The sequence below is a fragment of the Rhinatrema bivittatum genome, chromosome 1 (genome assembly GCF_901001135.1).
Source record: "Rhinatrema bivittatum chromosome 1, aRhiBiv1.1, whole genome shotgun sequence".
NCBI lineage: Eukaryota > Metazoa > Chordata > Amphibia > Gymnophiona > Rhinatrematidae > Rhinatrema > Rhinatrema bivittatum.
The window spans coordinates 159,629,718-159,642,383 of record NC_042615.1 but is presented as its reverse complement, the minus strand read 5'-3'; the positions used below and the strand labels follow the sequence as shown (position 1 = coordinate 159,642,383).

Below are 12,666 nucleotides of genomic sequence, written 5' to 3'. Positions count from 1 at the left end.
GAGGCATCGGTAAGACTCCCGATGGAGGGATGCGGAATGGTATTTCTCCTCCCGATGACAAAGTAAGAGGAGAGGGCACCGGAGCCATCGGTGACCCGGGATCCATCGGTGGAAAAGCAGCAATAAGCACTTCCATCGTCGAAAGCAGCGGGGCCAACGCTGCCGGAATCGGGTCAGTGGTTGGCTCCATGATCGGCACCGGTGTCGGAGGAACTTGTAGTCGATGCATCGCTTTGTCGATGGCCTCCTGAACCATCCGGTCCAGTTCTTCACGGAGACCTGGAGCAATCAGCCCCGGCTCACAAAGGGGAGAAGGAGGCAGAGGCATACCCGGAGGGACCACGGTTAAAGGCGGAGTTGCGGCTCCCAATACCCGTCTGGGTGTGGGTTGCCTCAGTGACCCGGTCGCAGAAAAGGTTGGTGCATTTTGTGGACGGGGTTTCTTCGACTGTGGCTCGGACGATGGCGAGGTCGATGATTTCGCTCCCTCAATGGTCTGAGACTTCTGATGTCGATTTCGATGTCTCTCTCTACGATCCCCTCAGTCCTGAGGGGGAGTAGAGGGAGTTGAAGGCCGAGAAGTCGTCAATGCCGGACGGTCACCGGCCAGTGGTCGATACTGGCGCTGGTTCTGAAGACGTCAATGCAATAGACGGCGTCGGGGTTTGAGCACGGAAGCGAAGTTCCATCTTCTCCATTCTGGCCTTGCGACCTTTTGGTGTCATTAGGGCACATTTGGTGCAGGTCAGGAAATCGTGCTCACATCCGAGACACATTACACAGACCTTATGAGGGTCTGTTATGGACATGGTGCGGTTACAGTCCGGGCACAGACGGAACCCTGACGCCATGGCCTTGAAAAATTTGAGCCGCGGTACGGTCGACGGCCAGTATGCAGCAATGGCCAAATTCGACGGGAATCGACCGAAAACGGGTAAAAAACTTACTGGAGTACCGCGGCTTGAAATAGTTGAAGGAGGGACCCCTGTGGGGTAAGAAAGTTTTCAGTAACTCCGTGAGGAAAATTCCTGTCAGGAATCTCTGCGGAGCTCCTTAACCGCGTGGCTACTGCTGCGTGGAAAAAAAGAAGAATGAAGGGGGACCCCTGCTGACTGCAGGGTTGGTGCCATGCTGGGCACGCCCAGTAGGTGCCAGTCAAAGTTCTAGAAACTTTGACATAGGTGTTCTATGATTGGGCTCCATCCTGTGATGTCACCCATATGTGAGGACTACCATCCTGCTTGTCCTGTGAGAAAACCTTTTTCTCAGAACATCCTGATCTCCAGATTTTTTTTAAAGTACTCTTAAATCTTAGGCCTCTAGTATACACTCTACCTGCTCAGTAGGAATTATATGGCATTTTGAACCAACTGACAAAAGCCCCTTTTGAATCTTTGACTACAGCAGATATGAGATTTACTACTTGGAAGATATTACTCCTCTTAGCAGTCACATCTGTGAGGAGAGTAAGTGAACTGCAAGCTCTGGTTGTATATGCCCTTTAGATGCAGATATTTGAGGACAGAATGCTACTAAGAATGCACCCTAAGTTTCTTCCTAGTTTCCCATTTTTACATTAACCAAAGTATTGTACTACCTTTCATTTACCTGAAGCCTCATAAAACACCAGAAGAGAAGAAACTTCACATTGGACTGTAGAAGTGTGCTTCTTGTATTTTTAGAAAGAACAGAATTGTACAAAAGGTCCTATCAAGCTTTTTCTCTCTTATGACACAAACCAGGATTTCCCGTTCAAAAACATACCCTTTTAAGATGGCTCTCTCAGTGTATAGCATACTGTTATGATCCAGATAATAAAGATCAATTTTTGCATATCAAAGCCCATCAAAATCAACAGCAACACTAGAAGCGTTTAACAATGCAGCATCTATAAAAGACATCCGCATAGCAGCAACATGGTCTTCCACACGCACTTTTACTAAACACTATTGCTTAGATAACGAAATGAAATCAGACTTTAAATTAGGTCAGGCAGTATTAGAAAATACATTAAAAAAAGAGAACGGGTTTACCAAAAAATAAATATAAATAAATAAATTGAATTTAAAATAGTTTATCTACAACCTTAGGTAGAGAGTCCCAATTATGTGGCTATTGTCCAGCTTGTCCACATAAAAGCAAAAGTTTTTTGTGTTTTGTTTTTTTTTACCTGTAACAAGTGTTTTCCTTGGACAGAAGGACAAACAGTCACATGAACCAGTCCTTCTCCACTAAAAAACTGTCAGTTAAGCTTGGTATTAGACCGAGGCAGCTCATGCAGTGGGGCTGGCATGAAGGAAACTGTTCATGATCAAGAAAAATATAGAAATCCTAAGCTAGGAAAGACCAGTACCCAACTTCGCGTTGGATGACGTCACCTAATCGAATGGCACTTTGTCCTGTTGTCCATGGAAAACACCTGGTATAGGTAACCAAATTTGCTTTCCTAAGCAGAGCCACAAAAATAAATTTCATCCTTGGAAATTTTACAGGTAAAGTGGATGCTCTGGTCCAAACTTTGCAGGTACTTTTACCTGGGGGGGGGGGGGGGTTATGCATCAATAATCAAAGCAAAGCCATACTGAGAGCTTTATTTTATTGCCTATGGAAAAAATTACATGCAGATATTTGCCCTGCTTTCTCTGCATGTCATTTTTTGCTCTTCCCCTGCTTTCAGTAATGCTTCAGATGCACATAGACAAAAGTGTGTGGGTTGTTGAACAATGTTTTTACCTGCATACAGAGTGGGCAACAACCAAAGAGCCCATTTACCTTTGATTATTGCCCTCTTAGGAATCAAAGCATGTTTAGCGTTAGTTAGCCGGATAAGTAGGACTTATCCCACTATGCAGCAGTTGCTGAATATCCGGTTATGTTCAGCAGCCGCTACATACCCAGATAAGTTGTGGACGGGCAGTGGGTGGATCAGGGTGGTCCTATTTATCCAGTAGTGATATTCATTCTTATCCAGTTAAATTAATCGGAAAAGTCAGACCAGCCATACAGCAGATCTAACTTAGCAGGATATAACTTATCCGGCTAAGTAGCAACTTTCTCTTGGATATTCAGTGGCAAAGCCACACTGCTGAATATCCCTTGTAAGGTAGCCAGATAAGTAATATCCGTCTAAGTTACTTACCCAGATAACTTTAAAAATTGGACCCTCAGAGTTTTATGGGTCAGAATTCAACAAAAACTGATTTAAAAAGAAATCTATTCAATTTGTTCTTTGTCTTCACATAACAGAGACAGAAATAACCCTTGTGAATTAATGTCTATAATGAATGCTTCATAAAAAATAAAATAAATCTGCATTTTTCCCCACATCATAAATCTCAATGGATTTTTGTATTATATAGCAATCCATATTTCAAGAGCCAGACACACACCTCAAAGATTTGTGCAAGCTGAACTTCTTTATTTGAGAATATGGCATGGATGCAGTGGACAGCCTGTTTCGCCTGATGTGGGGTACCTCTCTTCGCTTTTTGATGCAATATTGGAATGAGGGTCCTGTAGAACCAAACCAAAGCTTTATAAATAAGTTAAGGAACATATTGCTTATCACTCCTTGAATGTAAGCGTTTCTCTAATTAGTAACATCTTTGTCAACTGGCAGAATACTTATCTCCCTTTCCCCATCTCCAACCCACCCATTACCAGAAAATGTGCCATCAGTGGCAGAAGGAGATGAGATCCAGCTGTCAGAGTACTGACTACCAGTCAGGAGAAATTTAGAGATGCAAGTGTAAGACTCCCCTCTGCCACCAACTTCATGCGGCCTTGAGAAACAATCTCCTTGTGTATGTCTATCTCCCTGCAATTGGGCATTAAAACAATGTTGCTTTCTACCCTCTCCTTTCTTTCAAAAAACTACATGTAGTCCAAGCTGATACACTATGCATCCCAGAGGTGATTAAATGCATGTTTCTGATGTACTAAGAATTGAAAAGCCTGCTATGATCATGTTTGAATAAAAGGTTCTAGATAAATCTACAACAGCCTCATTACTACTTCTATAATGAAGGAAAGATGAGCAACTGCACATCTATCATTTAGCACAGCAGAACAGCTGCTCTGATCAAGGCCATTAGATTTTTTTTTTTTTTTAAACAAAAAATGTATTAATCTTTGCAAATTAGGGAAAGCTAAACCACCAATAGTGAGTGGTTCATAGTTTAGCTAGCCTGTGACTTCTGATCTTCAGACAATATTGGAGGGGCAGACATGAGATGACAGTATATTCAAATATATATATGGCCAATGCTGAGCCATGGCTGTTGAAAATTTACTCACGACCTGATCTGTGGCAAGTCTGTTTCTATTTTGTGGCCCGTGTTCCTGAAGATCTGTATGGCTGCCTCAGCCACCTTATCATCTTCCATACGGAGGCACTGCAGGAGGGACTCGTACGTCTCTGCAGAGTGGAACGAGGTAGGATGTGTGAAAGACAGAACCTGCAGCGACAAAGGAGAGAAAAGGAAAATACTCAGCTCAACACAGATGGACAAGTTATTTCCCATGATAGCTTTTTCTTTGTGCCTTGTCATTCACTTCTATTGGATTTGATGACATATAACAATCTTTGCAGACTTAAGACAGGAAAGTTACAAAAACTAGGCATTTTATAGGTCTTTTAATATAATTGGAATGTGTAAAGCAGATCCAAAATTCAACATTGTACTGTGAATTTTCCATATAGAAATGAAGCAGGAAACTAATGTGATGAGTAGAAATTACAAATGTGCAGAAGATATCAAATCATGGAAGAATATTACTTTCTAAAATTTATTTTATCTCACATTTCTCCCTCCTATTCTCCCACCTCACCTTGGGGATTAAGGACTCCTGCTTTTACACATATATCTTTATGCATTTGTATAAAACTTTGCAGGAAAGACCAAGGGCAAGTGTGAAATGTGCTTAATCCAAAACCATATAGGTGAAATGGATTTTAAAAGGTTTAGAGCTGGGTTAGCCTTTGGCTGCAACAGTTCTCAAACCACAAACATTAGTTCTTCCAGTTTTCTCACCTATTGTCTCGCCAGAAGTCAAACTGGCTGGGTCTCAGGAATGAGAAATCTGCAAGAAATGCCAGTGCCATGTGAGATCTGTAGGAGTACTGTACCATGCACTTACAACAAAGTAATTCACCTCAGCTCTTGACATTAGCATGGTAACTGACAAACATACTCTACCTGACCTCCATTATACCTAAAGAACTGAATTTATATATACTGGCTTACGTTTCAATGCAGAAGAATTAACTATGTGTTTTTTATCTCCCCCCGCCCACCTGCATCTTACATTGGAGGTTCACCTATGCTTTCTTTAAGTTGCACAAAAAAAGGCATAGCTCTATATTAAGAACTGACAAGATACCTTAAGAAGTTCTAGCCCTGAGCGAATAGCAGTGTCAGGACTCACGCCCTCCTCTTCATCATCAGTTGTCCCTTCTATTGACTTGTTCATTAGCTTTACCAGAGCACTGCAAAAAAGTCATGAACATCATCAATAACAATGGAAAAAAATGGTAAAACATTTCAAACACCTGCTGTGTTCAATATCAAAGCCCACACCTATTTGTTTTCCATCCATTATTAGCAAATTTTGCAATTTGTCCACCTCAAGGAGGCAATAATTCAACGTTTTTATGAGAGTAAATGCATGTTTACCTATGTAAAAATGTAGTTTGAATACTGTCCCCATTTTGGGGAGAGGGAAACAATACATGGCAAGAGCATTATCAAATCGCTGCATGTACTTTGCACCTGCTCCCATGCAAATACAGAAGTACCCATGATGTGTAAGCCACCTGCATTTTAAAAGAAACTCCATAAGAAGCTTGCAGGCCTGCAAGTAGAAACACAGCAGGCAGTAGTATCAAAATTGTCCTCCAAATGTTATTATGTTTGAGGTTTTATGAGCAGCCACACAGGAAAAGGAAAAATCAGGAAATAAAGGAATATCAGATTCTATTCTCAGTAAAGTTTATTTTCTCATGTCAAATAGTAGTGGCTCCTGATATCCTCAATGTTAGAGTCCTTGATTTAAAGATAGAGAGTGCTAAGTTCAAAACCCTGAGAAACCCAATGGGAAAAACAGGCAAGCATAGATCCTTCCTATCATTAGACATCTGCCTAAGTAGATATACAGGAGGAGGTAATGCCTCTGTCAAGTCACTGGCAAGACCACATTCGGTGGCACTTGTTAATCTGTTTTTTTCTTAAATAAACAACTTAGGCAGTCTTCTTACAAGTAAAGAACTTTTATTATTGAGAGGAGTAAAAGGGAAAACTACAGAAGCCTTGTTTAAAAGCAAATAAAGTACAAAGAGTTCTGTAGGTACTGGGATCTACTCTCCACCTGCTGCCAGCAAAGTAGCAGAAAAAAGATGCCAGCCAGATGTTTCCCTGTAGAGCACAGCTTTATACAGTTATATTTCTCGCACCAATATTCCTTTCCTTGTCCTTATATGGTATTACTTCCTGTTCTTTCTTTGTTCTATATTCCTGAGGCCCTCATCACAGTGCTTGATATCTGCCTGTTACTTAGCATATCTAGTCAGAATCTCTTGATGTGATTAGGGTTAAAAGGTCTTAGACCCATGCATAGGAAATAATAGGAAATAGTATCAAAGGCTTTGCATACAGGCTGTTATTTCCTGAGACCTTTGAACTGCATCTTTATCTTATTTGCACAGTGTCCAAAATCTTGAGGCAGCAACTCCAGAGAGTTGTAGCCAGAATGAAAGGAATTCAGAGGAGGGCTATCAAAATGGTGCATAGTCTGAATTACCACAAGCCCTATGAAGTGAGACTTAAGGACCTACATATGTACACCCTGCAGAAGAGAAGAATTTGACAGCCATTCAAATACATCAATTATATAAATTAGGCACAAGAGGCATGTATTTTTTTGTGGACAAGGATTAATTCAAGGGCAACGTTAAAAGGTATTTCATCATAAGACGCATGCTGGATTCACTGAACAGCCTGCTAGCACGGTGGTCCCCCAACCCTGTCCTGGGGGCCCACCAGCCAGTCGGGTTTTCATCTGTCCTAGCAGATGGAGAAGGGGCAAAAACATTGATAGAATTTAAAAAAAACCACATGGGAGTTCGTGAGATGCAGTGAGATGCTTGATCATGTTGCTGAGTAGCTCCAAGGGCCACCACTGCTTTGATGCGATTTTAACTTATTTCTCCTTGCTTTTATTTTGTCTTTTTGATAATTTGCCTTGCTGAAGGTTTTTGTGGGCAGAATGTGCATTTTATATGTTGTTATGACCAAGAGAATCTCCAAAAAAGAGCAAGGAGAAAGTTAAGCAGACAGACAGAGCAGGCTGAAACCGAGGGAGGTCATCATTAGAGAAGTTTCAACAGCAATTATATCAGCCATGGATGCTAAGATGGAACAACTAAAAACTTTGGTTTCTGTAATGGATGGTAAATTCATAGATTTTACCCAATTTTTAGATACAGACTGGACCGGAGAGTCTGATTTTAAAGTACAGGCCTTGGAAACTTGTGTGCAGAGCCTGGAAACAGAAGTACAGGCAGCACAAAAGAAATTAGACAGCCTCTAGAACTAGGATCAAAATAATATTAAAGTTTAGGGTATTTCAGAAACGTCCAGAGTTCAAATTCATGGACTTATTTCATACCTAGCTCCTCAAAGAGTTGAATCTTGGCGATGTCGGCTATTTAATTCATTTTGAAAGGGTGACATATGGGAGCCAGGGGCACAGCGGAAGAGAGACCCAAACCTATCATGATCTATTGGATTTTAATGGTAAGTCCCAAATAATGTGGACTTATAAAAAAAAAAACAAAACAAAAAAAAAAAACCCACTTCTGAATTTGAAGCAGGAGGACAGCAAGGTGTTAATCTACAATGATTATTCTGCTGAAGTGGCAGCGTGGCGGTGGGAAATGGTGTTGGTTTGCTCATACCTTGTACACAAGAAGTTAATGCTTGTGTTTTCAGCAGTGCTGCAATTCACTTACAGTCCGATACAGAAAAATGCGCAGGAGAGCTGGCGAGCGCCCGCACTCCCGGCGTGCGCACAGGCCACTCTCCTGGGTGCGTGATTAGGAGGGTGGCCTATGCAAATTAGGGCCCGCGGTAAAAGGAGCGGCGGCTGTCAGCGGGTTTGACAGTTGACGCTCAATTTTCCCGGCATCGGTTCTCAAATCCGCTGACCACGGGTTTGTAAAAAGGATGCCGGCATAATTGAGTGTCCGCCTTCCGACCCGCAGGCCGATTTTTTATTTTATTTCGTAATTTTTACTTTATTTATTTATACAAACTTTTGAGGCCTCCGACTTAATATCGCTATGATATTAAGTCGGAGGGTGTACAGAAAAGCAGTTTTTACTGCTTTTCTGTAATTTCTGCCAGCGCCAGGGAAGTGAACACCAGTCTTTGGGCAGGCATTAATTTCTGAAAGTAAAATGTGCGGTTTGGCTGCACATTTTACTTTCTGTATCTCGCGGGAATAACTAATAGCGCCCACAACATGCATTTGCATGTTGTGGGCGCTATTAGTTTTGGGGGGGGGGTTGGACGCGCGTTTTCGACGCGCTATTACCCCTTACTGTATAAGGGGTAAAGCTAGCGCGTCAAAAACGTGCGTCCAAACCTGGGCTAACAGTGCACTCCAGTGGAGCGTACTGTACTGTATCGGTCTGTTAGCTGGGAAAAGAAAGGAAATTTGATTCAGCAGAAAAGATGAAAGGTTTCCTGCATGAGAAGGATTCAAACTGAAATAATGAATATATGGTGCCTTTCAAAGGAGTTTTACTTTTCTCTTACATTTCTCTTATAATTCTGTTCAGACACCTGTGGTTTTAGTGGAATGATGGTTGGATTATGGACTTTGAATTTGTGGATGATATGCTATTGGAAAGAAGCATTTTTGGTTTCCGCTTTGTTTGACTTTCACAACTGTTTGCCAAATTCTACTGCTGTAAGGTGATTGACTATTTTCAGTGCAACTTTGAATGACAAGGAGCATGTTTGTTGCTCGTTTATACCTATTTACTTGTTATACCTGCCATGGTTTCTATGGTCCTGAGCTACTTGGACACATGGTTTTCTTTTTATTTCATTTTTTTGCTCAACTAAGGGAAGACAGTGAAGTCAACATGATTTTCAGGCATTTTCATCTTTGCTCCTGTTCTGTTTGAGACTGTTTTCTTCATTGCTTTGCTGTGGGGAACTTTGTCTCATTTTTGACAATTGATCTTGCACTATTCTTTTGCCGATTTTTTTTTTCTTATTATTCTTGCTGGTTGGAGTCTGGTGGATTGGATGTTATATTCTGATTGGATTGTGATGTTTGTGGCATGTTTTGGAATGAGTGGTGGGTTTGGGAGGTGGAGTATAAATGGCTATTGGGAAATATGATGTGTGAGTGGTGAATGTTGTGATAGGGATCTTCTGTCTAGACGGTGGAAGGACGCAGTACTTGAGGTGGAAGTTGGCGGGGGGGGGGGGGGGGGGCGGGGATTGATAATGGGTGGGATTTCTAAATTTCACCATGTAATGATGATTTTCAGGGAGTGTCATTTGCAGACAGATTCTTCAGATTCCCGGTGGGTTTGTGCAAGTGGGATACTAAGCTGAGGGGGTGTCAGGCCCCTTAGTTAATGGTTCTTGGTGGTTAAAGCTCACAATTGTTATGGACAAAGGGTAGTAAGATAGTTACACAGAATATCACAGGCATTGGATCACCCATTCAAAGAAAGAATTTATTTATTTAAAATCTTTTCTATACTGTCGTTAAGTAATATACCATAGGGGTGTGCATTCGTTCCCTACGAATTGGTAATCCACAACGTATAGGGCCATATTCGTTGTATTCGTGGGAAAGCGAAATGTATCGCGATTCCCCATGAATACAACGAATCTTCGCTGAATTATTTGGCCGCCTAAAGGAGCCAATTTAAACAACCCCTCCCCCCCACCCTCCTGACCCCTCCAAGACTTACCAAAACTCCCTGGTGGTCCAGCAGGGGGTCCGGGAGCCATCTCCTGCACTCACACCCTCGACTGCCGGTATTCAAAATGGCGCCAATAGCCTTTTACCTACTATGTCACAGGGGTTACCGGTGCCATTGGTCAGCCCCTGTCAGCCCCTGTCACATGGTAGGAGCAATGGATGGCCCCTGTGACATAGTGAGGGCAAAGGCTATTGGCGCCATTTTGAATACTGGCAGCTGATAGTCTTTGCCCTCACTATGTCACAGGTCACATCCGTGAGGAAAGATATCGCCGGTTCTAATGTTTCGGCGGAAGTGGTTACGTCCCTGGAGAGGAGCAAGCAGGCACGTGTCACAATGGCCCAGTAGGAAGTGATCTGCAGGGTCATTGCTACGACATCAAATGACTGTTTAAGGATGGATACCTGACATCTGTCCTGGGCATCCTTGAGTGCAGCTCCTCCTTCGACTGGGATGGTAGTGCGCTATGAGATAGCACAGATCATGGCGTCCACTTTTGGGAACCCTAGGAGTCTTTGGCCGTGGGTTCCAGGGGGTATAAGGCTTCTAAGGCCCTGTCATCTTTTGAAGCTGGCCTCCGGGGCATTCCATTCCAGGTCAATCAGTTGTTGTACGGCCTGCAGCACTGGAAAATAGCATGAGGCTTGACGGAGACCGATCAAAACTGGGTTCGTCTTTGGCTCCATCGGGGTACTTGTGCCAGGAATGGCCAGAGTCTTCAGGCTTAGAGACACGAGATCTGGTAACTCGTCTTTGGAGAAGAATCGCATCATGGTTCAGTATGGTTCCATCCCTGGAGGGATTTCCCCTTCCTCCAGGGAGTCAGGCTCTTCCCCCGAGGTGTCTGTGTCCCCTAGGGGGAGGCTTTTGCCCAGCCAAGGCACTTCTCGGGGGGGCCGAGAGGGGCTTGGAAGGTCTTGCACTTCTGGTGGAGACTGTGGCTTGTCGCAGGCGGTATTGATTGCGCCTGGACAAAGGTTTGCAGCCCCTTGTAGAATTCCACCCAGGAAAAGGTCCCCGGGTCCATACTGAATCCAGTGGAGTTCTCCAAGGTGCCTATCTGAGGAGGGTCCGAGCCTGAGATACAGAGGTCGGGGGTACTATCATTGGTGGAGCCGGATTCCTCTACTGGCTGAGGGGGGCCTTGCTTCGGATCTCCCAGAGTCTCTTCGCACTGCAAAGGGCAGAGGCCACTTCGGATTGCACAGCTCTCAGGTGGCAGGCTGGGCAGAGGGCTTTTCCCTTGGCTTTCCTGGCCAGCGGCGCCATGATTTGTGAGCATGGAGTGGTTCAAAACTCGTCTGTGCACGTAGGTGCATGCGCCGGGAGACTTAGTTATGCACTCCGGATGCGCCGACGATGTGCGTGCAGGCCGCTATTTGTGCGATTAGAGGGGATGCGCGTGCCGCTGTGCGCACAAGTCATTTGTGCTCACGGCTCAGTTGTGCGGACAATTCGGCGATCAAGGGGAGGAAATGGCACCGATGACCACACGAGCAAGATGGCGACCCCCTCCGGAGGGTCTTCACGTGTGAGGACCCTCGCACCGGATCGTGGTCTAGCCCGGACAGGGCTGCTTAACCCAATGAAACAGTCGCTGGAAGGACGATCTGTGCGGCTAACCGAGCCTCAAAGACCAGAGATTTAAAGAAAGTTTTCTACCTTACCTTGTCTCGGCGCTTCCCAGTCTCGTGCCGGGCGGTCTCCGGCTGTGGCGGGAGAGGGAAAATACTTTCACCACCGCGCTCGATATCGCACCCGCTGCCTCTCAGCCACTCTGGGGGCTAAGTCCATGCCGGGAATGGCTACCGGACCGAGGCTTGCCTCTGAGGATCGTGGAAATCACCTCAGGAATTCTCGACTGGGGGAGGGACCCTTAGGTATCACCGCAGGAGAATGGGGCTCGTCTTGTAGAGGTAAGATTTCTTTCTTTGGTTTGGATTTTCTAACACTGTGCAAGTGTGTGTAGTGTCCCTAACTGCTTAGGAGATGGAGATATACTGAAGAGCTAAGCTTCCTGCACGGGTATATGTAGGCTGACGTCAGATTGAAATCTGACTCCGTCTCCCAACTGCTATCAGGAGTACACTATACCATTGGTTCTGAGTCCATCTGCTACACGCTAGGAAATATACTATATCACACATCAATCATTTCAGCCGAGACATTCAACACTCTACACAGGTTAATGTCTGCAAATGACACTCCATGAAAATCATCATTATATGGTGAAATTTAGAAATCTTACCCCATTATCAAACTCTCCCCTCACTCTCCCCTACCCTTCCACCTCAACTACTGCATCTTTTCACCAGACACTGTTGAAATGAATGATGTGGTATAGTATCTTGGTGAAATTTTTTTTTTACAAAAAAGGTGTATGTAGTTTGAAGTGACTGGTGTGACATATTGAAATAAAATGTAGTATTTCTGTAAGATGATTCACATGTAGACTAGAAATAGTCTTTTTTACGAATTGAATGAATGGTTTGAATAAGTGATATGGGTATGTGGTAGTGAAAATTTTATTTTTAAACATATGTTATAGTTTAGGCAATAGTAATAGAAAGGTTGCTGATTATTTGCTACTATGGGGTGAAATTATTTCTTATACTGTTACTAAGAAAAAATTGCTGCATCAAAATATTAGTAGATTAGAA

The 12,666-nt window shown here is 43.6% G+C and overlaps 1 protein-coding gene across 2 annotated transcripts in view; it reads right to left on the bottom strand.

The window, feature by feature from the left end:
* The window catches only part of PDS5A (PDS5 cohesin associated factor A), a 734,756-nt gene that overhangs the window by 345,766 nt on the left and 376,324 nt on the right, over positions 1 to 12,666 (bottom strand). For both annotated transcript variants that reach the window (XM_029589173.1, XM_029589180.1), the window contains exons 18-20: positions 5,383 to 5,488; positions 4,297 to 4,457; positions 3,390 to 3,513 (exon numbers count right to left, since the gene is read on the bottom strand). In XM_029589173.1, coding sequence (XP_029445033.1) covers positions 3,390 to 3,513; positions 4,297 to 4,457; positions 5,383 to 5,488 — 391 coding nt within the window. The remainder of the gene's footprint in view (positions 1 to 3,389; positions 3,514 to 4,296; positions 4,458 to 5,382; positions 5,489 to 12,666) is intronic.